Source organism: Notothenia rossii (assembly GCF_949606895.1).
Source record: "Notothenia rossii genome assembly, chromosome: 8".
Classification (NCBI taxonomy): domain Eukaryota; kingdom Metazoa; phylum Chordata; class Actinopteri; order Perciformes; family Nototheniidae; genus Notothenia; species Notothenia rossii.
The window spans coordinates 30,405,108-30,428,122 of NC_136906.1; the positions used below are offsets into that span (position 1 = coordinate 30,405,108).

Sequence of the window (23,015 nt, forward strand, 5' to 3'; positions counted from 1 at the left end):
TAAGCCATCTGTATGTAAAAAAACACCTGTATGTAAATTGTAAATAAGCCATCTGTATGTCAAATATGTCTTGTATGTCTTAAATGATATGATGAATTGGAAATGGGGGACCCTGATGTAAACAAGACGAAAGTCTTTCTCTGGTCTGCATCCCCTTAACAATTGTATGTTTTGAGCTGTACTGTACTGTACCCAATATACAAGCTGTTAATAAACTTTTCAATCGATCAATCAATCAAAGACTAAATGCACTTTTAAAACACGTCAGTGGCTGCCGGTGACGGAGAAAAAAAAGACAATAAAAGAAGCTCCGCTCGCTCCCGTCCGGGGTCCCGTCCGAGATTCTCTCTAGCTCGTAGTTATGTTAGTCCTTAACTTAAGCTGGGTAATATCATAAACAGGCATGTTATTTAGCCAGATATGTCAACATTAAATTGACGAAACATGTACATAATAATCCGCTACCGGTAAACATCACATACATGGAAAGGTTGCGGCGGGACATGTCCGGTTCGCTAGTCATTAGTAAAATGTCCCTGTTGTTGAGTTAAAATATATCTATACATCTAATATGACAGTTTATAAGCATTGAAAACATAGTTAAAGGATGAGGTACTTACTTTCGTGATGTTGGGAAAAAGTGAATCTCTAGCTCGCGGCACCCCGCCTACGGAGGCGCTGATTGGTCAATTATTGGTTGCTGCGGGAGCAATTCTTGGTAGCAATTAGGGCTGAACGATCTATCGTTTTAGACCGAAAATCGCGATCTCAGACAACACGATTTTGGGATCGTCAAAGCTGCGGTTTTTCTTGGTGCATAATAATAATAATTTCGTCAATAATTTCACATGAATGCCCAAGGCTCTGTGCCAGCTACCAATCAGAAAGCTGCAGCCTGCACGTGACCAGATGACGTGTTCTCCACCCCAATCAGTGTGTAGCTCGTCATTAAATTTCAAGCATGGCAGAAGCGGGAGCAGAAGCGGAGCCGACTAAATTAATACCAAAAAGAAACAGCACGTCGGTCATTTGGCAGTATTTTGGATTTGAGGATGATGATGAACACCATAAACAGGTGATGTGCCAAACATGTCGTGTAAAAGTGGCTACATCGGCTGGCAATACCACCAATTTACATCGCCACTTGAGAGTTCACCACCTGAACTTGTATGAGCAGTGCATGGCGAAAAAGAACCGTGAAACATCAAGCAGCAGCCATACTTCGGCAAGTCAGCCAACAATAACATCATCGTTCGCCAGTGTGACGCCTTATGAAAAAACTAGCCGAAGACACAAGGAGATTACCGCTGCCGTAACGACTTACATATCGAAGGACATGGTGTCTGTAAACACAGTGACCAAAGACGCATTTAAAAGTTTGCTACGCACAATGGATAAGAGGTATGTTCTGCCCTCCCGCACATACTTCAATCAAGTTGCCATCCCACAGCTCTACACAGAATGTAAGGCCAAAGTTCTAAATGATCTGGAAAACACGGAGTTTTATGCGTCAACTACTGATCTGTGGTCAAGCAGAACGACCGAGCCCTACATGAGTTTGACCGTGCATTTCGTCAACGCCAACTTCGAGTTGTGTAGCCGCTGCCTGCAGACAGCATACTTCCCCACTGACCATACAGGGGAGAATATTGCCATGGGGCTGAAGGAGTGCTTGGCCAACTGGGGTCTAAAAGAAGAGGCCCAGACGTGCATAACAACAGACAACGCTACAAATATGATCAAAGCAATGGAACTTAACCAATGGACCAGACTGCAGTGCTTCGGACACAGGCTGCATCTTGCAATTGGTAAGTACAAGAATGTGTGTTCGTGCGAGTGTGTATGTTTACAAAGTTACTACAAGTGTGAGAGTTCGTATTATCCTCGCAGAGGCCCTAGTCTCTGCTATATTACTCTGCCCTCAAACACAGTTGGGAGGGGGGAGGGACGAAGCGCCGAGAGGTTTGTTGTCAAGCTGTAGTTAGCTGACCAACTGTTAGCGCAATGCTACTTTAACATACTGTTTATCCTAGTGAGAAAAATGAACCCTTTCATGGGTAAACTTTAAAACCTCCCATTACTGCTTGCTTCTGTTTAATTGCGGATTGCCGAGAGATGCAAAGGCGGTCTCCCCTATTTTTGAAGCCCTTACTAATGGGTCAATTACGTTTTTGTAGTAGCATATGTCAGGGTGGTGCAACCACAGCTGATGCCACTATATTACGAATTAAATGATTTTTTGTTTTTTAGTGGAATATCTAAAAAGCATATTCCTTGCTTGTACATTAATTACCAATTACAAATTAATTTATGGGCAATAACTTACTGTGGTAGTACCACCTGACGTCTGCTGCTAAAAAAACGTCATTGAACTTAATACAAGATGACAACAGATGTAATCAATATGTTATGAATTCTGTGTTATGAGCTATCCTTATGGCTTTTCATACTGTAATACATGTAATGTTTTCCACCAGAAAATGCTGTCAAAGATGATCAAAGAATCAAACGGGCCACAGGACTTTGCAAGCAGCTGGTTGCGGTCTTCACTCACAGCTGGAAGAAGAAGAGGGCATTCAAACAGGCACAGCAAGACTTAAACCTACCTCAACAGTCACTGGTCACTGAATGTCCGACACGATGGGGCTCCCGGCAGAAAATGATTGGGAGGGTGTTGGAGCAGAGCAAGGCACTGTGCCAGGTTCTGTCTGAAGACAGGAAGACGCGGCACCTGATCCCCACTTGGCAAGACATAGATCTACTTGAATCTGTAAACAATGCCCTCGGTCCTCTTCAGGAGTTCACAGACGCCCTCTCAGGTGAGGACTACGTAAGCGTGTCATACCTGAAGCCAGTGCTCCATCTCCTCAGAACAGCAACGCTTGCTGAAACTGACCAGGACACGAATCTCACCAAGGAGATCAAATCAAGAGCTCTCCACTACATTGAAGAGAAATACAGCGACCCAGTGACACAGGAGCTCTTGGACATCACATCCTTCCTTGATCCAAGATTCAAGACAAGCTACATAAGCGAAGAGAATGTCCCATACATCAAAGACAGAGTGAAGATGGAAATGGAACAGGTGGCACAAAAGGTAAGCTGTCCTTTTTCTTTGTTGTTTCAAAATAAAACAAAAAGTTGTATTTTTAGTTTTTTTTAACTATACTCTACTGACATTTTAAACTTTTAGACAAAATGCCTCGTTGGTCTTAATCACAACTGATAGCAAAACATTGATGCCTCTTATTACTGTGTGTTGTAGGAGCAGAGGGCTTGTGTCACAACCCATACCATGCCCCTGAGTGCAGAAGAAGAACCACCATCCACCTCTACAAAACGAAAGCGGTCACTGGGCAGCTTTTTTAAGACCAAGGTGGTCCCTGCTTCCTCTACTGTGCAGTTGGAGGATACCATTAAAGCAGAACTGGACAACTACCTCATAACTCCTACCATTGATGGAGAGCAAGATCCACTGGCCTGGTGGAGAGTGCACAATGTCAACTTCCCATGGCTTAGCAAGTTGGCTCGTAAGTACCTTTGCATACCAGCAACGAGTGCACCATCAGAGAGACTGTTCAGTGCCAGTGGCAATATTGTCACATGTCAGCGTGCATGTCTGAAGCCAGCAAAGGTTGACATGTTGGTTTTCTTGGCCAAAAATCTCTGAAGGGATGAAGGGGAAGATTTATTGATTTTTGTTGTTGTTCTTCTGCACTTTGCCCTGAAATCTCTTATCGGCACCTTACCCTGACATGTCTTTGTTCCATTAAAAAAGATGTTCACTCTTTTTTACTTATCTTTTGTATACAGACTAGATGTAAAATAATTTAACCAGTTTGACATCTTTTCTTGATGAGGAAAATGTAGGGTAATTTAAACTTTTTAAATTATTATGATTATTATTATTATTTATTTTTACTACCTTTACATTTCACTTCCTCTTGCCACTTTATTTGAAGAAGAAGCACAGGTTTCTGAATACACGGGTTGAATATCTGTAACTGCTGCTGATGTTGATGTTCATAATCAATCAATCAATCAATCAATCAATCAATCAATGTTTATTTATATAGCCCAATATCACAAATGTTACATTTGTCTCTGTGGACTTCACAGTTTGTACAGAATATCAGTATGACAATACGACACCCTCTGTCCTTAGACCCTCACATCGTACAAGGAAAAACTTCCAGAGAAAACCCAGTTTAAAGGGAAAAATGGGAGAAACCTCAGGGAGAGCAACAGAGGAGGGATCCCTCTCCCAGAACGGACAGACGTGCAATAGATGCCGTGTGTAAATTGAAAAGATAATACATTTGCAACATAGGTAGTCCAAATGTTTGGAAATGCATGTGTGTATAATAGGAAGATGAATCCATGAGTATATCCATCCAGGACTTATGATCCAGGACCACAGCCACGACTCAAGATCCAGGACTCGCAATCCATGACACAGGACCGCAGGATCATCCATGACTCCGGATCCCGGCGTATATAGACACCAAAAAGAAAGACATTTGGGGAAGCTGGGTTAATCGGAACATGAGAGTACACAGGTATAGACAGAGAGAAGGAAGAAGTAAGATGTCCCCCGACAAACTAAGCCTATATCAGCAAAACTAGGGGCTGAATCTAATCAGCCCTAACTATAAGCTTTATCAAAAAGGAAGGTCTTAAGCGCACTCTTAAAAACGGATAGGGTGTCTGCCGTCCGAACACAAACTGGAAGCTGATTCCACAAAAGTGGAGCTTGATAAGAAAAGGCTCTGGCTCCCATTGTACTTTTAGAGACTCTAGGAACAACCAACAACCCTGCATTCTTGGAACGCAATGCCCTAGTAGGACAATAGGGTATAATGAGTTCTTTAAGGTAAGATGGCGCCTGCCCATTAAGGGCTTTGTAGGCGAGAAGAAGAATTTTTAATTCTATCCTGTGTTCTATAGGGAGCCAGTGTAAGGCAGCCAGAACAGGAGTAATGTGGTCCCTTTTCCTAACTCTGGTTAGTACACGAGCTGCAGCATTTTGAATCAGCTGAAGCGATTTGACTGACTTCTTGGTACACCCTGATAATAAGGAGTTACAATAATCCAGCCTTGAAGTAACAAATGCATGGACTAGTTTCTCTGCATCGTTTTGAGGCAAGATATGCCTGATTTTTGCAATGTTACGTAGATGGAAGTAGGCGGTCCTTGAAATTGATTTTATGTGGGTGTTAAAGGATAAATCCTGATCAAATATAACACCAAGATTCCTTACAGTCTCACTGGAGGCCAAATTAATGCCATCCATAGTTAATATATCTTTAGATAATTTGTTTCGTAGATTCTTCGGGCCAAGTACAATAACTTCAGTTTTGGTCGTGTTTAACATCAAAAAATTTAAAGTCATCCACGTTTTTAAGTCCTTGAGGCAGTCTTGAATTTTATTTAGATGATTAATTTCATCAGGCTTGATTGATAAATATAGTTGAGTATCATCCGCATAACAATGAAAGTTTACAGAATGATTCCTTATAATATTGCCTAACGGAAGCATATATAGGGTGAACAAAATAGGTCCAAGCACTGAGCCCTGTGGCACTCCATGGCTAACTTTGGTTTGCATGGAAGATTCATCGTTGACACGTACAAACTGAGAGCGTTCAGATAGATAGGACCTAAACCAGCCTAAAGCAGTTCCCTGTATGCCAACTAAGTGCTCTAGTCTTTGCAATAGGATATCATGGTCGATAGTATCAAATGCAGCACTAAGATCGAGCAAGACAAGAATAGAGACAAGTCCCTTGTCAGAGGCTATTAGAATGTCATAAGCTAGCTCCTTTGAGCCATTTTGCACTACTTTTAAGGTAAGACTTCTTTTTTTGCTCCACTTTGTTGTTATAATTTATAATTTGTATGTAGCCTACGTTATTTTACAAAAGTGCAATTATTTTGATGCTGCTGAGCCATTGATCTTTTTAATGCTTGATATTTTGTTAATAAACAGTCTTGCATTTGAAATCTGTTGCCAGCCGTTTTCATTCTTGCATTATCTTAATGAAATTCATTGTTTTAATTAATTTACACTGAAACTTGATTTAAAGAAAATAAATCGTGGTTGAAATCGAAACCGCAATCTCTGCCAGAAAAATCGCAATTTCAATTTTTTCTTAAAATCGTTCAGCCCTAGTAGCAATACGGCCGCTGATTGGCCAGAGCTCTCAATTCTTGGTAGAATCTTGGTAGCAGACGTGAACGTGATTGGCTGTCGCTACCAAGAATGGGCTCAGCCTCCCGTTAATCACGTATCTACTAGCATATCTTTTGTACTGATAATCTACATCCCCAAAATGTAGGGAAGTAGAATTATAAAGTAGCATAAAATGGAAACACTCGAAGTAGTCCAAGTATCCTTAAACTATACTTGAGTATGTACTTAGTTACATTACCACTAGTAGAGATTTGGGTATCATTGGGAGTATTGAGTATTATTATGTTTTTATGGATAACACCTTTTTTAAATAAATGAAATCCAACAAAAGGTTTACAATATATTTAATAAAGCTTTATGTCTGTGATGTGTTTCAGATCGCGCCCTGCCTTTAGCTTTCCTTCAACACGTCTTGTTCACCGCCTCACGGCCACCACCAGCAACAGCATGGAGTCCAAGCAGCCAATCAGCGAGCATCATGAAGGGATGAGCAACCCCCACGCCGTTACATCTCAACCGCCACCGGCAGCAGACGCATCAGCAGCCAATCAAACGGACCATATGGCCCACCTGTCCGTCATTGACAACGCGGAGACCAGTAAATACACCTGACCCACACCTGTGTATAGACACCTCCCAACACTTAATTCCCATGCACTTTATTAATTTAAGTACTGCAGCCAAGTATAATACTAATGTACCTTTACTTGGCTTTTTTCATTTTATGCTACTTTAAGCTTGATTTATGCTTGTCATATTGTTCCCAATGTGAGGGGGTGACGTTCAAAAAACACATTTAAATTCAAATATACTTTTGGCAGATCTGCACTGCCAAATCAGTGATATGTTATCAATTATGACCTATTTTGTGATTAGTTTTACATCTGATTTGGTTATTTTAATGCATACGGCCTACATTTTGGCAAGGACGTGAATTGCTGAAGTTGTAAATACTTTTACATTTTATTTTGAACAAATGTCCTCTCTGGAACCTTGTGTTGCAGATAACGGCCTGGGTCATGCCATGGGGGACGCGTCTCCCACGGTGTCCTCAATGTCGCCCAAGCTCCACGCGGCGGGCGGCCATGCTAACGGCCGGCCCGGTCTGAGCAGCCGTTCGGGGTCCATGGCGGGCTCCCCCCGGCCCTCCCTCACCCGCCGGCCCAGTGGCATCACGGAGGCTGCTGTGGACGGTTCCAAGCCCCGCGACTACCTGTTCCTCGCCATTCTGTCCTGCTTCTGCCCGCTGTGGCCCATCAACATCGTAGCCCTCACCTTTTCTGTCATGGTACGACCGTAGACTTTACTTTGTGTAATCCTACAGGGATTAATAAAGGTCCATCTTATTTTAAATTAAATAAACCCAATTGACTGTAATTAGCTGGGAAATTGATTAGTTACAGGTTAGTTCTTCTTCTTCTTCTTCTTCTTCTTCTTCTTCGGTGGTGGATGTGTGTTTGAAGAGGGAAGAGGGAATTTCAACTTTACCTCTTTTGTTTCTGTTTCAATCGTTTCTTTAACTGTATGATCTTTCGTTGGGATTTTTGTACCCTTTGCAAGTACGGTTAATTTGTTAATTTAGTGTTTTTCCGTGCCTCGTGGCGGGGATGGCGTCCTCCGGGGCGCCGCCGGTGTCTCTGAGACACGGAGTGCGGCTGGTGGCTCAGGCCGCAAGCACAGTGGAGCAGGTGCTGCTGGCTGTGGGGGATCAGGTCGGTCATGTAAACATCTCCTATGCTTCCCGCATGAACAAAGCGGTCGTGGTCTTTTTGAAAGACCAGAAATATGTGACGGAACTTATCGAGAGCGGATTAATGCTGAACGAGGAATACATTCAAGTTTCACCGCTGGCGACACCGTCCACGCGGATCACTGTGTCTGGCGTTCCTCCGTTCATCCCAAATGAGGCGCTGGAACGGGAGCTGAAGCGTTTTGGTAAGTTTGCTAGTAGTCTCCGCACTGTTGCTCTGGGGTGTAAGGATGAAAAGTTAAAACATGTCCATTCTCTGCGGAGACAGGTTTTCATGTTTCTGAATTGTCCCACTCAGACACTAGATGTGTCCTTCCGGGTGAGGCACGAAGAGGGTTTTTATATGGTTTATGCGAGCTCAGGGAGCGTAAAGTGTTTTGAGTGCGGGGAGTCGGGTCACAAACGTGTTGCATGTCCACAGAGACGGCACGCCGCTCCGCCGAGCCGGGGGCCGCCGGGCCCGGGGCCGCCGAGCCGGGGGCAGCCGGGCCGCCGGGGCGGCCGGGCCGGGAGCCGCTGTGGCGGCCGAGCCGGGGGCCGCCCCAGCGGCCGAGCCCTGGGCGGCCTGGTCCGCGGCAGCGGGACCCGGTGTCGCGGGGGCTGCTGCTGCACCCGCCTGGGCCCCGGTGGCTGCGGAGGAAGTAGGGATGAATATCGTGAGAGATGAAACAGGGACTGTAGAGAGTGTGGTGAGTGTGAGAGGAAAAAATGTGGAAACAGGTAAACGGGTGAGAGATGATGTAGCAGGACAGGTGAGGACTGGTGCTGTGGGACAGGTAGAGGCTGTTGGCACACAGAAGGAGCTGCCGCCTGGCTCTGGGCGGAAAAATGAGCTTCAACAGGCTGCAGACAATAATGAGGTGACAGAGATGGACACAGACGGTGAGGGGGATTCTGACTGTGGTTCAGTTGCAGATAGTCTCTCTCAGAACGCAGAGATATATTCTTTGGAAGAGATTAATGTCTTTTTAGACGAGTCTTTTGGCAAGTCAGTGGAAGTGAGAGATTTTTTTCCCTGACATTGACAAGTTTCTTCATACAGTGAGAACTCTTCAGAAAGTTGTAGGGTTAGACCTGCTGGATGAAAAGAAACGTTATCGTCTCAGGAGGCATGTAACTGCTGTGAAAAAAGATACGACAGGAAGCCAAAGAGGGAAGAAACTGAAAAGGTCTAAATAGTTTCAACATGATCATGCAACACTGGGTGTCTCCTCTCTGCTGTGTGTACCTGTCTGTTCTTTCTCTCTGTCTCCTTCCTCTAATGCAGGCTTTAAGGGTTGCTCCCTTGAACATGAACGGGGGTAGAAGTGCACAGAAAAGAGCTTTAGTGTTAGAAGTCTTTAATCAGAAAAAATTAGATTTGATATTTCTGCAGGAAACGCACAGTGATAGCCTGAATGAGACGGACTGGGGGATGTGGTGGGGGGGTCAGTATGTACTCAGTCATGGCTCAAACCTTAGTGCTGGAGTAGCTGTTTTATTCTCCCCCTCTCTAAATGTAAAGATTTTATCCAGCACTGAGATAGTGGCAGGTAGAGCCTTGATGGTGAAAGTGGAACTGTTAGAGTTTAGTTTCACCTTTATTAATGTGTATGCACCCAATCAGGGCCCTGCACGTGTATCTGTGTTTCAGTTATTAAAAGACAAGCTAGACACTAGTGTACAGGGGGAGTGTGTTATACTGGGGGGGGACTGGAACGTTTGCACTAATGTCACTTTAGACAGAATAGGACGGGAGCCTCATCCTCAGTCGTCCCTTTTACTGTCACAGGTGATAAGAGAGGCTGACTTAGTGGATGTGTGGAGGATGAAGCATCCTTCCGTTAAACAATACACCTGGATGAGAATGCTAGATGGGGGCGTCAGTGCAGCCAGGCTAGACAGATTTTACATGTCTTCTTCTTTTATTACTCGTGCAGTGAACTGTCACATCCAACCTGTTGGTTTTACAGATCATCAGCTAGTTTCTTTGGATTTGGTTTTATCCAACACAGAGAAACCTAGATCGTTCTGGCAGTTTAATGTTAACATTTTACAAGATTTGATTTTCTGTGAGAATTTTAAATTGTTTTGGATCAACTGGAAATCAAAGAAAGAGTCTTTTCCCTCCCTGAGTCAGTGGTGGGAGGTAGGAAAGGCTCAGATTAGAGTGTTCTGTCAACAGTATACAGCCTACTCCACTGCAAACACTAGGAGAGCTATAGAGCAGTTAGAGAGAGAGATCAGAGAGTTAGAGAGTGTGTCTGCTCGAAATATAGAACAGTCCCTCCTAAAACAACAACAGCTTAACTGTTTTCTTCAGGAGAAAGCCAAGGGAGCTCTGATTAGAGCCCGTTTTACTTCCATGAGAGACATTGATGCACCAACCACCTTTTTATTCAACCTGGAGAGGTCTGTGGGCCAAAGGAAGCAGATGGTATGTCTGCGTCTTCCCGATGGACAGGTAACCTCTGAACCTGCTGAGATGAGGAGACATGCAGTGTCCTTCTACACGGACCTGTTCAAAGCCGAAGGTTGCGACGTGGAAGCCGCTGATGAACTTTTTCAGGGTCTTCCACAGCTGAGTCCAGCCGAAAGTGACACCTTGGGCTCTGACATTACGCTGGAGGAACTGACCTCTGCGGTGACACAGATGGCCTCCGGCAAGGCTCCGGGCCTAGACGGTTTACCTGCAGACTTTTTAAAACATTTTTGGAGCATTCTAGGACATGATTTGTTGGATGTATTGATGGAGTCCTTTGGGAAAGGGACTCTTCCAGCTTCCTGTAGGCGTGCAGTGATTTCACTGTTGCCTAAGAAAGGAGATCTAACCCTGCTGAAGAATTGGAGACCTGTGGCTCTCTTATGTACGGACTATAAGATACTGTCAAAGGTTTTAGCTAACAGACTGAAGTGTTTTATCGAACTTCTTGTTGGTACTGATCAAACATATTGCATCCCTGGCAGATCAATTGTGGACAATTTGTTTTTGATGAGAGACACTTTTGATGTTTGCAAACTGTACAATATAAATGTTGGTATTATTTCTATTGACCAAGAGAAGGCCTTTGATCGTGTGGATCACACTTTTCTGGCTGCCACATTGCAGGCTTTTGGTGTTGGGGAGCATTTTTTGTCCTGGGTGAAGTGTTTGTACAGTGATGCATGTTGTGTTGTGAAAGTGGGGGGAGGGCTGAGCAGACCTGTACCAGTTAAAAGGGGGATCAGGCAGGGCTGCCATATCTCAGGCCTATTATATAGTATTGCCATCGAGACACTTTTGTGCAGGCTTAGAAACCGGCTGAGGGGCCTGAGTCTGCCAGTGTCAGCTCAGGCCCCCCCGGTGGTTGTATCAGCTTATGCTGATGATGTCAGTGTTTTTATCCAGGGTCAGCGAGATATCCAGGAGCTACAGGACAGTTTAGTTTTGTATAGGAAGGCTGCCTCAGCCAAAGTTAACTGGGAGAAGAGTGAGGCAGTTTTGGTAGGTCAGTGGAGTTTAGAAAATAGGCCCAGTCTTCCTGGTAACCTCAGCTGGGGAAACGAGGGTTTAAAGGTCCTGGGAGTTTGGTTGGGGTCTGAGGACATGGTGGCACAGAACTGGGAGGGATTGCTGGGAAAGGTGCAAGCAAAATTAGCTAAATGGAAATGGCTGCTACCCCAGCTGTCCTACAGGGGAAGAGTTCTTGTAGCCAACAATCTGGTTGCCTCATCTTTGTGGCACAGACTCCAGGTGTTAACCCCACCGCCGGACCTCATGAAACAACTGCAGCGGCTCCTCGTGGATTTCTTCTGGTCGGGTCATCACTGGGTGCCAGCATCGGTCCTGTACCTCCCTGTGGCGGAGGGGGGGCAGGGCCTTGTGGACATTACTGCGAGGACTGCTGCTTTTAGACTGCAGGCAGCTCAGCGGCTGCTGTATGGTGCCTCTCCCTGCTGGCTGGCTATGGCCCGGCTGTTGCTCTGGAGGGCAGGGGGCTTTGGTTTTGATAAACATCTGTTTCTGCTGAAGGCCCCTGCGTACAAGATAACTGGACTTGCACCTTTTTACTGCTCAGTCATCAATGCCTGGAAGATTCTGAGTTTTACCAGACCACCCGACCCCCGGCCTGGGATGTGGCTCTTTGAGGAGCCCCTGTTTGACACTGGTTTTCTTTCCGGAATCATTTTCTCTTCAGCCGCCCTAAAAAATGCGTTCATTGAAGCGGGAGTGGTAAAACTTGGCCATTTGACAGGGATCTCCACGGAAAAACTGGCTGAGGTGACGGGCATTCGATCAACTCGAGTTCTGGAGAACCTGGTAGAAGAGGTGTGGCAGTCGCTGTCGCCATCCCACCGGACTTTTGCTCTGGATGCAGATCTGGCCGACCAGTGGAGAAAGGGACATGATTATGTTTTTCCTGCCTTGAGGGTGGGTCCTGCGGTGGGGGAATGGAGAGAGGAGGATGGTCTCCTGCTATCACTGGGGACTCTAACACCTGGAATGTTCAGCTCCTGCAATGGGAAGAAGCTATATCTTAGCTGCGTAAAGGTGCTAAACCTCAGCTCGCTCGCAGGCGTCAGAGAGTCGAGGTGGACAGATGTGTTTGGTTTGGGCTCTTCCCCTCAGGGCAGCTGGCGGATCCTGTATAAGTCTCCCGTTGAAAAACGGATGGCTGACATCCAATGGAGAATTATACACGGTGCAATAGCCACTAACAAATACAGGGCTCATTTTGACCCAGGCACAAGGGGGGGCTGTCCGTTCTGTTTTATGGCAGAAAAATTGGAGCATTTAGTGGTGTCCTGTCCCCGGTTGGCTGGTCTTAAAAAAATGTTACAGGAGTGGGTGGAGGGGTTCGGGGAGGTTTTCTCCATACCACTTTTTGTCCATGGCCCCAAATACATCCTGAAAAAGAAGGAAATCCTACGATTGATGAATTTCTTGTTTGCTAATGCAAAATTAGCAATCTGGAAAAGTAGGAAGAACAAACTTGCTGGAGTAGGGTGGACGGATGCAGTGCTCTGTCTGAGGGGGCTGGTGGCAGCGCGTCTGAGGGTGGAGCATGCATACTATACGCTGATCAATCATCTACAGGGGTTTCTGGATGTGTGGGCAGTTGGGCAGGTTCTGTGCTCACTGGGGGAAAACGACTCTCTAATATTGAAGTTTTAAAGGGTAGGTGAATTTGTTTGTTTTTAAGGTATGTAAAAGATGATGTTTTGAAATGGGTAAAACGTTTTCAAATGACATTTATTTGGTAGACGTGAAAATCTGTTTATTTATTTGATTTGTGTAATGTTTTTTGTTTCGGTGTATAGTTAAAACAAATGGAAATATAAAATTTTGTTTTAAAAATCTTCTTCTTCTTCTTCTTCTTCTTCTTCTTCTTCTTCTTCTTCTTCAATCACCATTTCGGCTAGTTCGGATAATAACTTAAAAGAACTTGATATTTTTGGTAGCAATATCTGACGCATCCTTGTTTTCACGGTAGAAAGTGCCTGAAGAAAAAATGAATTTAAAAGTTTAACAGAGCAAAGCACATTCAACATTTAGTTTATAATGATAAGTTACATTTTGAATGACATATTTTTCACTGTTTATACTCTGTTCAGTCCCGAAACAGTCTGCAGCAGGGCAACGTGGACGGAGCTCGCCGTTTAGGCCGCAACGCCATGATTCTGTCTGTGGTCGCCATCTTGGGAGGGATCGCCATCATCGCCGCGGCCATCGCCCTCAACTGGGGATGTGAGTTACACGGAACACCAAAAACGACACAAAAACAAAATTTAAATTTGAAATGACCGTATTGTTTTTTAAAAACTCAAGTATAAGTCACTTTAATTTGTAGTCAAGTAAATGTAGTTAGTAATGCTGTCAAAATTATCGTTTTAACGGCGGTAATTAATTTTTTGAATTAATTGCTTTAAAATATTTAACGCATTTAACGCATGTGCAGAATGGCCTGCCCCATACATCCCACCAGTGGCAACAATGGGGTAGGCTACAGCCATATCAAGAAATGGCTTAGCCCCACCATGACAAATGATGTTAAAGTAAGCAAAATAAAGTCCGCCAACTCGCGCCGAGTAAATTGCACAGACAACAATTAGTAAGATTGATTTCAGTAGCCACTTGTCTGGAAATACCGAAGACTAGAAACGGTTTTGAAAACTTTTGTCACGTAGTGATCGTCTTCTCGATAGAACATCTTCGATAATGTCTTCTGGCCAATCAGAATCAAGATAACGACGTGGTGTTGTTGCAGGAAGTCCTGACGGAGAATACTTTTGCTGTAGTACATCTCTATATACATCAATACAACATTACGTGTTGATAGAAATCAACACGTAATTAAATAAGACCCCACGGTTTGATGATTGATAGGTGTGTGGGCTGTCTTTCATTTTGACACACAGAACAATGTTATAATAAACATACATAGGCCTACATACTGTATGTTAAATGGATATATCTGCCTTCTTTCATTTATCTTTCCATTCCCACAACAATATACATAAAGAAATGGCATATTTTGGACATAGTTCGAATGGTGATTAATCATGATTAATTAATTTTTAAGCTGTGATTAATCTGATTTAAAAACGTTAATCGTTTGACAGCCCGAGTAGTTAGATACCTTTTACAATTGTATTAAATGCTGTTCAGGAACAGGATCAGAGTACTATATTTATCTTGGCGGAAATTATAACCATATAAAATGTAAAAATCGAATACATTTAAATAAAATAAATAAGTGAATAACAATTGAGAAGTTAAATTAAAATGTGCATGTATCTACTACTTCTACTGTACTACAATATGTAACGACAGCAAATCACAATATATACAGTAGAGTAGTTATATTAATAATAATATGGTCAAGATTAACTCTTAAATATGTGTGACTTTCTGTCTTTTTCTCTCTGCAGTAATTTTAAAATCCTGATAAAAAAATAAAATAATGGTGACACCGACTGCACGACAACATCCGACCAACACGACTCCGTTTCCCCTCCCCGAACTTCCTGAATCATTTCTCCAGCGCCTGCACCAGATGAAAAACTAAATCTGTTCCCTGCTATTGTTGCTGCACGACGTCGACGAGCATGGACACTCCCCCGACACCCACGCCTCGATTTGGATTAGGAGAAAAGTGTGGGTCACCTGATGTTCATCTCACCCTGTGGTCCACAAGGACATCTGGGATATATGAGCCTCCATGCAACAAGTCCAGCGATGGTGCAAACCTTCTGATTCTTTTATGCCAAATATTTGAAGACTTGGTGTTCTTGGTGAACTGAAAGAGGGAATGCTGCTGCTGATGGTCCGGCATGAACATGAAGACCAACTTTAAGAGTATTTATAGAGAGAGAGAGACTCGTGTTTCATCATCCAGATCTTCCTGCTGCTGTTCATGGTGCACAAACATAAAGTCGACACACTCATAGAGAGTCCTGACGTCACAACTTAGCAGCTGTTTACTAAAACAACGTTCACGTTTTCTTCTCTTTCTGTATTCCAATATAAAGGAAACTGCTATCTAATACAGTTATAGGCCTATTCAAATATATACCATTAGTTGTTTCAACAAAGTGAAAGGATAAAGAGGGAGTTATCCCCGGCGTCATGCAGAGACCCAAACACAAATCCACAACAAAAATATATATTAAAGTATGAATAAAGTGTATGAGAAAAAAAACTGCATATGATATTTTGCGAAAAGCGTTTCCTCCAAAAAATATCCAGGAAATGATTTCAATGGAAAGTAGCTTCATCCACATCAGTCTTGGTCAGAAACAAGTTGGTTAGTTTTAGGTGAAGGGTGTAAAATAACAGAAGTTTTGATAACAAATAAATGAACATTGACTTCTGGTTTACAAGGGACAAAAATTACTGTGCGTTATTCATACCAAAGGCCACAAACAGTGTAGGGGAAAAGGCATTTTGGGTTTGGAGATTCTTTTGTATTTGACGTTTTACATCTTTTTATTGGACTTTTCTGCTTTCTTGTTGACGTTTTTCGGCTCTTTGTTGGCGTTTTATGTTTCTTCTTTGAATTTTTACGTATATTTGTTGAGGTCTTGACTCACTTTGTGGCCATTTTGCGTCTCTTTATTGACAATTTGTATAACTTTTTCTGTGTTTTACGTCTCTTTGTTGGCGTTTTACACCTTTTTGTTGCATTTGCATCCCCTATTATTTCAAAGCATTCACATACAAGAGTATGTTAATTCCAAAAAGTTATTCTTCATTTTACGTGCATTCTCCTACAAATGTCCAGTAAAACAAACCGCTTGTTAGATACATTTGGTACTCAAAGTAAAATATTGTTTTCACGAAAAACCGAATGTTTAGGTTGAGGAAAAGATTGTGATTTGGGTGAAAACAACTACTGGAAGTGGTCTTACATGACTGTGGAAGTTACGTTTACAATTAAATCAACTTTGACTTCTGGTCCACCCCGACCTCCTTACCAGGAGGACTTTGTCAAAATTGCAAATTAATTTTCTGGGAAACTAACCAATTACAGTGCATTACTTTTTGTATAGATACAAACAACAACGCTGTGCCAAACACAGCTGTTGTTTCTGTTTCTTTCAATGTTTGTATGCTAATTGTGAACTGGGTGGGGGCTTTGAGGAAATAGGCTGTTGTTATGGATCTAAATCATCTCTTATAACCTGTGCATGTTTACAGTATGTATAACAGAATGCTTTTACATAATACCGTAGCCTCATTTAACAAGAGCGCTAACTGAGCAGCACTTTGTAAATACATAATACGGGAATTGTGTTATGTCTACCTGGTGTAGAGGTGCAGGAATTACTTATTTGAGTAGTACAAACCTTGAATTGAGCATTTCCCTGGTTCCTTCCACAAAGAGCTAATTGGATATTTTCATTGGATTGTGGAATATTCCAGAAACAAATATCTGTGGAAAACCTACATTTAGGATACCTACAATTTTTTTTCGAAAGGATAATCTCCACATATTAATAGGAATTCAATCTCCAGAAGAAAATGTTATGAACAAACTACGGCACGGTCACTTGACATCACCAGCGCCAAGCTAAAGGTGGCTAATGTTCGGCTGGATGAGATTTACTAGTCTCATTCAGCCACCTGTTAGCAACCGCGGTTTCAAAGACACAAAGAATCCTCAGAAATTGACGAGTAGGTTATATTATGACGCATTTAAAGTTGGAAGACTAAACGGTAAAATCTCTTTCGCATTTTTGAACCACAAACCTTATTTCAGGGTTCTGACCAAATGCACTTCAAGAGAAGGGATCAGGAAGTGCTAGAATGCTAACTCATTTCAGGGTTTGAGGACTCATTCCTGCAGCACGCTATTGATATCCAAATGTTTTCTCTTCCTTACGGATGTAACTGACCAACAAATAAATCCCCACCAAGATTGCACAAGAGGGATTTAAAAAAAAGAAGGAAGCAGATAAATGTTGAACTTTGCACCAATCAGACGGCGTCTCTGCGTAGAGGTGAGGTCTGATGTGGTCAGGTTGGGGGAGGAAGGTAAAGGTGCCTCACATCTTCACACTGTATGTAGCATGTTTACTAACCACATTATGCAAAACAACGGTCCCGGCTTGATTGTCAGTACGAATGCTAGCTTCCCTCAGTTTATTGTGTACTTGTACACGGTTGTGTATGGACTTTGCTTGCGCTACCTCTCAGAGTTGCCTACAGTGTTTTATCACGTTGTTCCACTGATTTTAACCGACTATTAAATCTATTTGTGTTCCTTTTTTCACTTACTAACATACTAATAATGGTATTAACATGAAGGGTGTTAAATGTGAAAACATTCCCAGAAATCTTTAATTCAACTGGTACAATTTCTGTGACCCAAAAATATATGTATATAATAATACATATATTATATAATGATATATCTAATTTTACACATGAAATGAACAGTTCTGAGGAAGATTTTCAGCATGTATCATTTGTTTTGTTCCTTATTGGCCATTTTCCAAAAAGGATCCACATTCAATTACCAAGTGACATACAAATAATAATCATATCTACTTTTTAAAGTATTAACCCTGAGATGCTTAAGTGGGTCTTTTTTTACCCGGTGAGGTGGTTTTCTTGAAGTATCTTTGTAATTGCATTTTTTTTTAATCATTTCATATTCCTCAAAAAACATGTTTTGGATATCATGCCATTCAAAATTTTTATTCACATTTGAAGAAATTGTAGTTTTTGTATTACTAACCCAAGCTTCCATAAGTGGGTCAAAAACGACCCACATGCGTTTCCTATGGAATCCTATGGGAAAACGTTTTCTTTCAAAATGTAAAAAAAATGCCTAAAATTATAAATAGTGAAAAATGTAATATTAAATATTTCTAATGTGAACCAAAATATAATAACCGAAATGACAAAAATGGCATGAAAACCCATATTATTCTAATAAGGGTCCTTTTTGACCCACTTATGGAAGAGTTTAGGGTCCAGTCACTCGTGCATCTAAGGGTTAATATAGAATCTAATTTGCAGGCTTTTTAGCAAATACCAAAATCTACCAAATTAGCCACTTGGGTTATTGTTCATATTTTACACCTTTCCTGAGATGTTTATGCTCACGATTAGCTGCATTCATTCAACAGCAATAATGAAGAATTCAGGAGTACAATTCAATCATTGATGTACATTTCACTTGTTTTTATTTTCTTGTAAAAATTTCAATTTGTTTGAGGCAATGTTGTGTTATTTCAAGCTCATCATTTACTGTATTAATTCAAGAGCTTGATTTATAATGAATGTGATTACATTTATTCATTTACTTAGCATTTCCAAGAAAGGCTACAAAAAATGAAAAGGATAAGGAGTTGTAGATGTGGAGTAATAATAATAAAAAAAGAGATAAGTTGCATTAAATAGATATACAACGGCTTTTGATTTCATTTTGAAAATCTTCCGCAGAACATCTCAACATCACTTTCTTCTTGTGTTATTTCTTTAGTCTCCTGTCTATCATTTTCATTTCTTTTGTAAACGCTCTTTTGATTCCCTGATCTTTGTATTTTTATATTTCTATTCACATTATCTGGATCTCTTTTTTGTATTGACATGATAATCTACTGTTTGTAACGCTCAGTATAACCTGCTTCCTGCTTGCTAAAAAAACTCAAACTGGGGGGGTGCTATAAGCATGAGTCATTATCTAATTATTGATTGCTATCTCCTGACACCGGACTCTTTCTGTACCTGTGCATGCCTTAAACTGACAGAATGAGTGTACACAAATACATTTATCAAAGTTGATCTACTGCTGTTGATTATTTGATCATGTTTGCAGGGAATAAATCCCATTAAATACCTATCAGTGTGCAGGCTCGTGAATACATCTGAGGGTAAATATCATTTCTTAATTTGACAATTTTACTGGTGGCAGCGTTGTAAATACTCTAGGGGAGATTTAATTAGTGTTGGTACATTATACAGGTGTCTCCGGTCCAGGGAGCTTGCTCTATAAATCCCAGTCCTGGATGGAAACCAAACATTCATTTACGACTGCCAAACACGCCAGGGGAACAGGGTACTATAGACTCTAGAGGAGTGTTACATTTACAAAGATATGGATATTCTCAAAAAGAAGAAGACATTCTTAAGTCTCAAATATAAGTTAGATATATAGATTATAACGCTAAACATTTGCATAAAGAAAAAAGACATTCCTGATATCAAAATGTACAAGATAAAAAAATAAGGATTTTTCTTTCACTATTGGATTAAATGTATCTTAAAGGGGCCCTATGCTTTTTGGGGTCTACCCTTTCCTTTAGTGTGGGTGGGATACATCGGTTTTTGTGCATGTAAATGGTCTGCAAAGGCTAAATTCCCTGTGCTCCCTCCAGAGGGAGTTGCTCTCCCACACACACGTGCTATGTAACACTCGTGCTTTTATTGGCTATAGCGCTCCAACACATTCTACGTGACAGGCTAAGGGGCGGGACATCTCTAGAACAATCACAACCGAGCCGGCCAGCTAACCAATCAGAGCAGACTGGGCTCTGGTTTCAGACGGAGGGTGAAAAGAGGTGCTGCAGCACAGGCAGTATGAGACAAATAAAGAGCTTTTTGAACATTAAAGCATGGAGACATGTGACAGTAGAGACACTACATACAAATATGAACCTGAAAATTAGCAGAATAGGACCTTTTTTACGACAGCAATGGGATTCAGTATTCACAATGTATTCATAAAACCAGCAGAAACCACTTTTAGTTCTTGTTGACTATTAACAATTATTCCAAGACAGAGATACCTTCCTCCTCCAGGCCATCAAGATCAATTGTTGTCCAATTATTATTATTATTATTATTATTATTATTATTATTAAAAACAAATCATGGATGCATGAATGAGAACTGGATAAGTTGAAAGATGGCGCTCTATTCAATTGTTAAAAAGTTGGTTGTAGCTAAATAGTCTCCGCAGTCCTTCTCAGTCCCAACAAATAAATAGGATAAATTAACTGAATCAACACTTCTAAGACTTTTCAAATGTCCCATAAAGATCACATGTTGATAATAGAAAGTATATTCCTCAGTCTTTTTAACACATCAAGCCTCTAATTATTGATGAGACAAATAAGTCAGTTATTATCCTTAATAAATATAAAAGTCCATCACTGAATCATATCTTTTGCAACTGTAGAGTGGGGAGATTATCACATATTATTGTCCCTTACTTACATGTAAGTTCTTATGTTTATCACAGTGTTGAGTGCAAAAGAATCACAAAAACCCTGTAGCACAGGAAATGCTTTTATTTCCTTGAAATGTTGTTGTGCACACAGGTTTTACATTTAGTAAGTATTCCTCTTCTTTTTAACGAAAGTCAGAAACATTCAAATTGAAAAATATGGAGCAAGAAAAGTGACGAGGGACAGGGCTTCATTCTCTCATGTACCTTCTTTCTAGAACGAGGGGTTGCCATGGTTACCGTCTATGAGGGACCCTGGGATACTGGGATGGAGAGGAGAGAGGTCTGACTCCTCACCGTCAATAAAAGGTGTGTGTGTGTGTGTGTGTGTGTGTGTGTGTGTGTGTGTGTGTGTGTGTGTGTGTGTGTGTGTGTGTGTGTGTGTGTGTGTGTGTGTGTGTGTGTGTGTGTGTGTGTGTGTGTGTGTGTGTGTGTGTGTGTGTGTGTGTGTGTGTGTGTGTGTGTGTGTGTGTGTGTGTGTGTGAGATGTTCATTTGAATGTTAGATTCTTATAAATTATTAAGAGACTTCACCGCTGAGGCTGCTACACAAGGAGATCAGACACGGAGAGAGGGGAGCAGGAGCGAAGAGGAAGAAAAAGGAGAAGAAGATGAAGAAGAAGAAGGCGAAGAAGAATAGATAGCGACAGGATGAGAGGATGCATACTGTGCAATGTGTGTGTAGGGGAAGACTGAGATAGAGGTGAAACGGTATCCTTTACAAACAAATAGAGGGAAGAGAAAGAGGAAGTACAGGAAGAGGAAGAGGAGCAGGACAATAATCGAATGACATCAAATAACAGCATGAATGCCCTTCAGGTACTGAATTTAAAGAAAAGCTCTTTAGTCGATAAAAACTTGATGTTTTTCTTGTGAAAGGTCACTGTCTGTGACATTTAAAAATAATACTTCAGCCTCAGATTTTTTCCATTAAGGTGGAGAACGTTTTTATGTCTGGCAAATAAGATTACAACAGATGAAAACTTGTTTCAATATTAATGACATAAATCTTTATTTATGTCAATAATGAGATTTGAAAGGTTTGGCTTACTGCTTAAGTTCATGTATTTATTTATAATTATTTAGAAATGAAAACAATATATTTTTAAGCAATATATAGAGAGAAAAGGGATTGATTGATTGATTGGTTGATTGATGGAAAAATACAGTATCAAATGGGAAAGACATCCAATAAAGTATGCAATTGTTTAATTAATTCCTTTAGAGCAACCGGACATATTCAGAGGATTTTAATTATTTTTACATAATTATTTTATTTTTTCTGCAAATATGCTGCTTAACACTCAAGTCCACTAGATGGCGGAAATGCATACAATTGTTTTCTGCTGACTGCCAAACAAAAACATGAGAAACAAGAAAAGATTGATCAGAAGAGGTTAGCCGCTGCCGCTGTGAATGCTTTAGGGTTAAAAATGTTACAGCATCACGTCACGTGAGACTATTATAATGTGCAGAATCGGCTCCAAAATGGTGGAATGAGCTCCCCATTGAAATCAGGACAGCAGATAGCTTGCACATCTTCCGGCGCATACTGAAAACTCATCTCTTTCGACTCCACTTCGAGCGATATAATTACTAACAAAGAACTGCTAACAGAGCACTTACAGTATATACTAATAAAGGACTGGCTTATCTAAAGCCAGTTGAGTAGACCTTGAAATGTTTGGCTCTATGAAACCTGATGTACTGATATGATTCTGTTTTCTTCAAGGTTGTATCTTCCTGGTCGAATGTACTTATTGTAAGTCGCTTTGGATAAAAGCGTCAGCTAAATGCAATGTAATGAATGTACAAACATTTTATTAGCGATGTTAACAGTTAGCATGCTAACTGTTAGGCTCGATAATCCTCCACCTGTTCACTGTGCGTGCTTCATCCATATCCCATCACCTGGTGAGTATGAACAAACACTGCACGTGCACTTTGAATGTGTTTTAGCCCTCCAGTTAACTGCAGGGTACACCGAGTCCTGTAATTAATCCTATTTTCTTTTAATATAATGTCCAGCCCCTCCTGCAACACAAAGTAAATCATATTATTCCTATGTTCTGCTACACTATACTTAGGAAATATTTTTACTAAACTGTATTTTTCTTATAGCTTCAGTTATTTCTTAATGTACTTATAATAATTAAGACTTTACTTTGAGTTTTAAACTACATTTTACTTCTGTGTGTGTGTGTGTGTGTGTGTGTGTGTGTGTGTGTGTGTGTGTGTGTGTGTGTGTGTGTGTGTGTGTGTGTGTGTGTGTGTGTGTGTGTGTGTGTGTGTGTGTGTGTGTGTGTGTGTGTGTGTGTGTGTGTGTGTGTGTGTGTGTGTGTGTGTGTGTGTGTGTGTGTGTGTGTGTGTGTGTG

At 41.4% G+C, this 23,015-nt stretch overlaps 2 protein-coding genes across 2 annotated transcripts in view; both read left to right on the forward strand.

Annotated features, from left to right (window-relative positions):
* LOC307015025 (trafficking regulator of GLUT4 1) overlaps window positions 1-19,263 on the forward strand; it is a 34,630-nt gene extending 15,367 nt beyond the window's left edge. The window contains exons 2-5 of the mRNA XM_079643360.1: window positions 6,571-6,791; window positions 7,198-7,481; window positions 13,518-13,650; window positions 14,835-19,263. Of these exons, the coding sequence (XP_079499486.1) occupies window positions 6,641-6,791; window positions 7,198-7,481; window positions 13,518-13,650; window positions 14,835-14,851 (585 nt within the window). The 5' untranslated portion in view covers window positions 6,571-6,640 and the 3' untranslated portion in view covers window positions 14,852-19,263. The remainder of the gene's footprint in view (window positions 1-6,570; window positions 6,792-7,197; window positions 7,482-13,517; window positions 13,651-14,834) is intronic.
* Window positions 819-5,467, forward strand: LOC307015024 (E3 SUMO-protein ligase ZBED1-like). Its single transcript, XM_079643359.1, has 3 exons — window positions 819-1,808; window positions 2,478-3,097; window positions 3,266-5,467. The coding sequence occupies exons 1-3, from the start codon at window positions 962-964 to the stop codon at window positions 3,668-3,670; spliced, it is 1,872 nt and encodes a 623-aa protein (XP_079499485.1). The 5' UTR covers window positions 819-961; the 3' UTR covers window positions 3,671-5,467.
* Window positions 19,264-23,015: the final 3,752 nt, after the last annotated feature.

Excerpts from the sequence above, each read along its gene's own strand:
- LOC307015024 (XM_079643359.1), top strand. The coding sequence starts at position 962 with ATGGCAGAAGCGGGAGCAGAAGCGGAGCCGACTAAATTAATACCAAAA. Across the intron at positions 1,809-2,477 it reads CAGGCTGCATCTTGCAATTG|AAAATGCTGTCAAAGATGAT; the intron begins GTAAGTACAAGA and ends GTTTTCCACCAG. Across the intron at positions 3,098-3,265 it reads TGGAACAGGTGGCACAAAAG|GAGCAGAGGGCTTGTGTCAC; the intron begins GTAAGCTGTCCT and ends TGTGTGTTGTAG.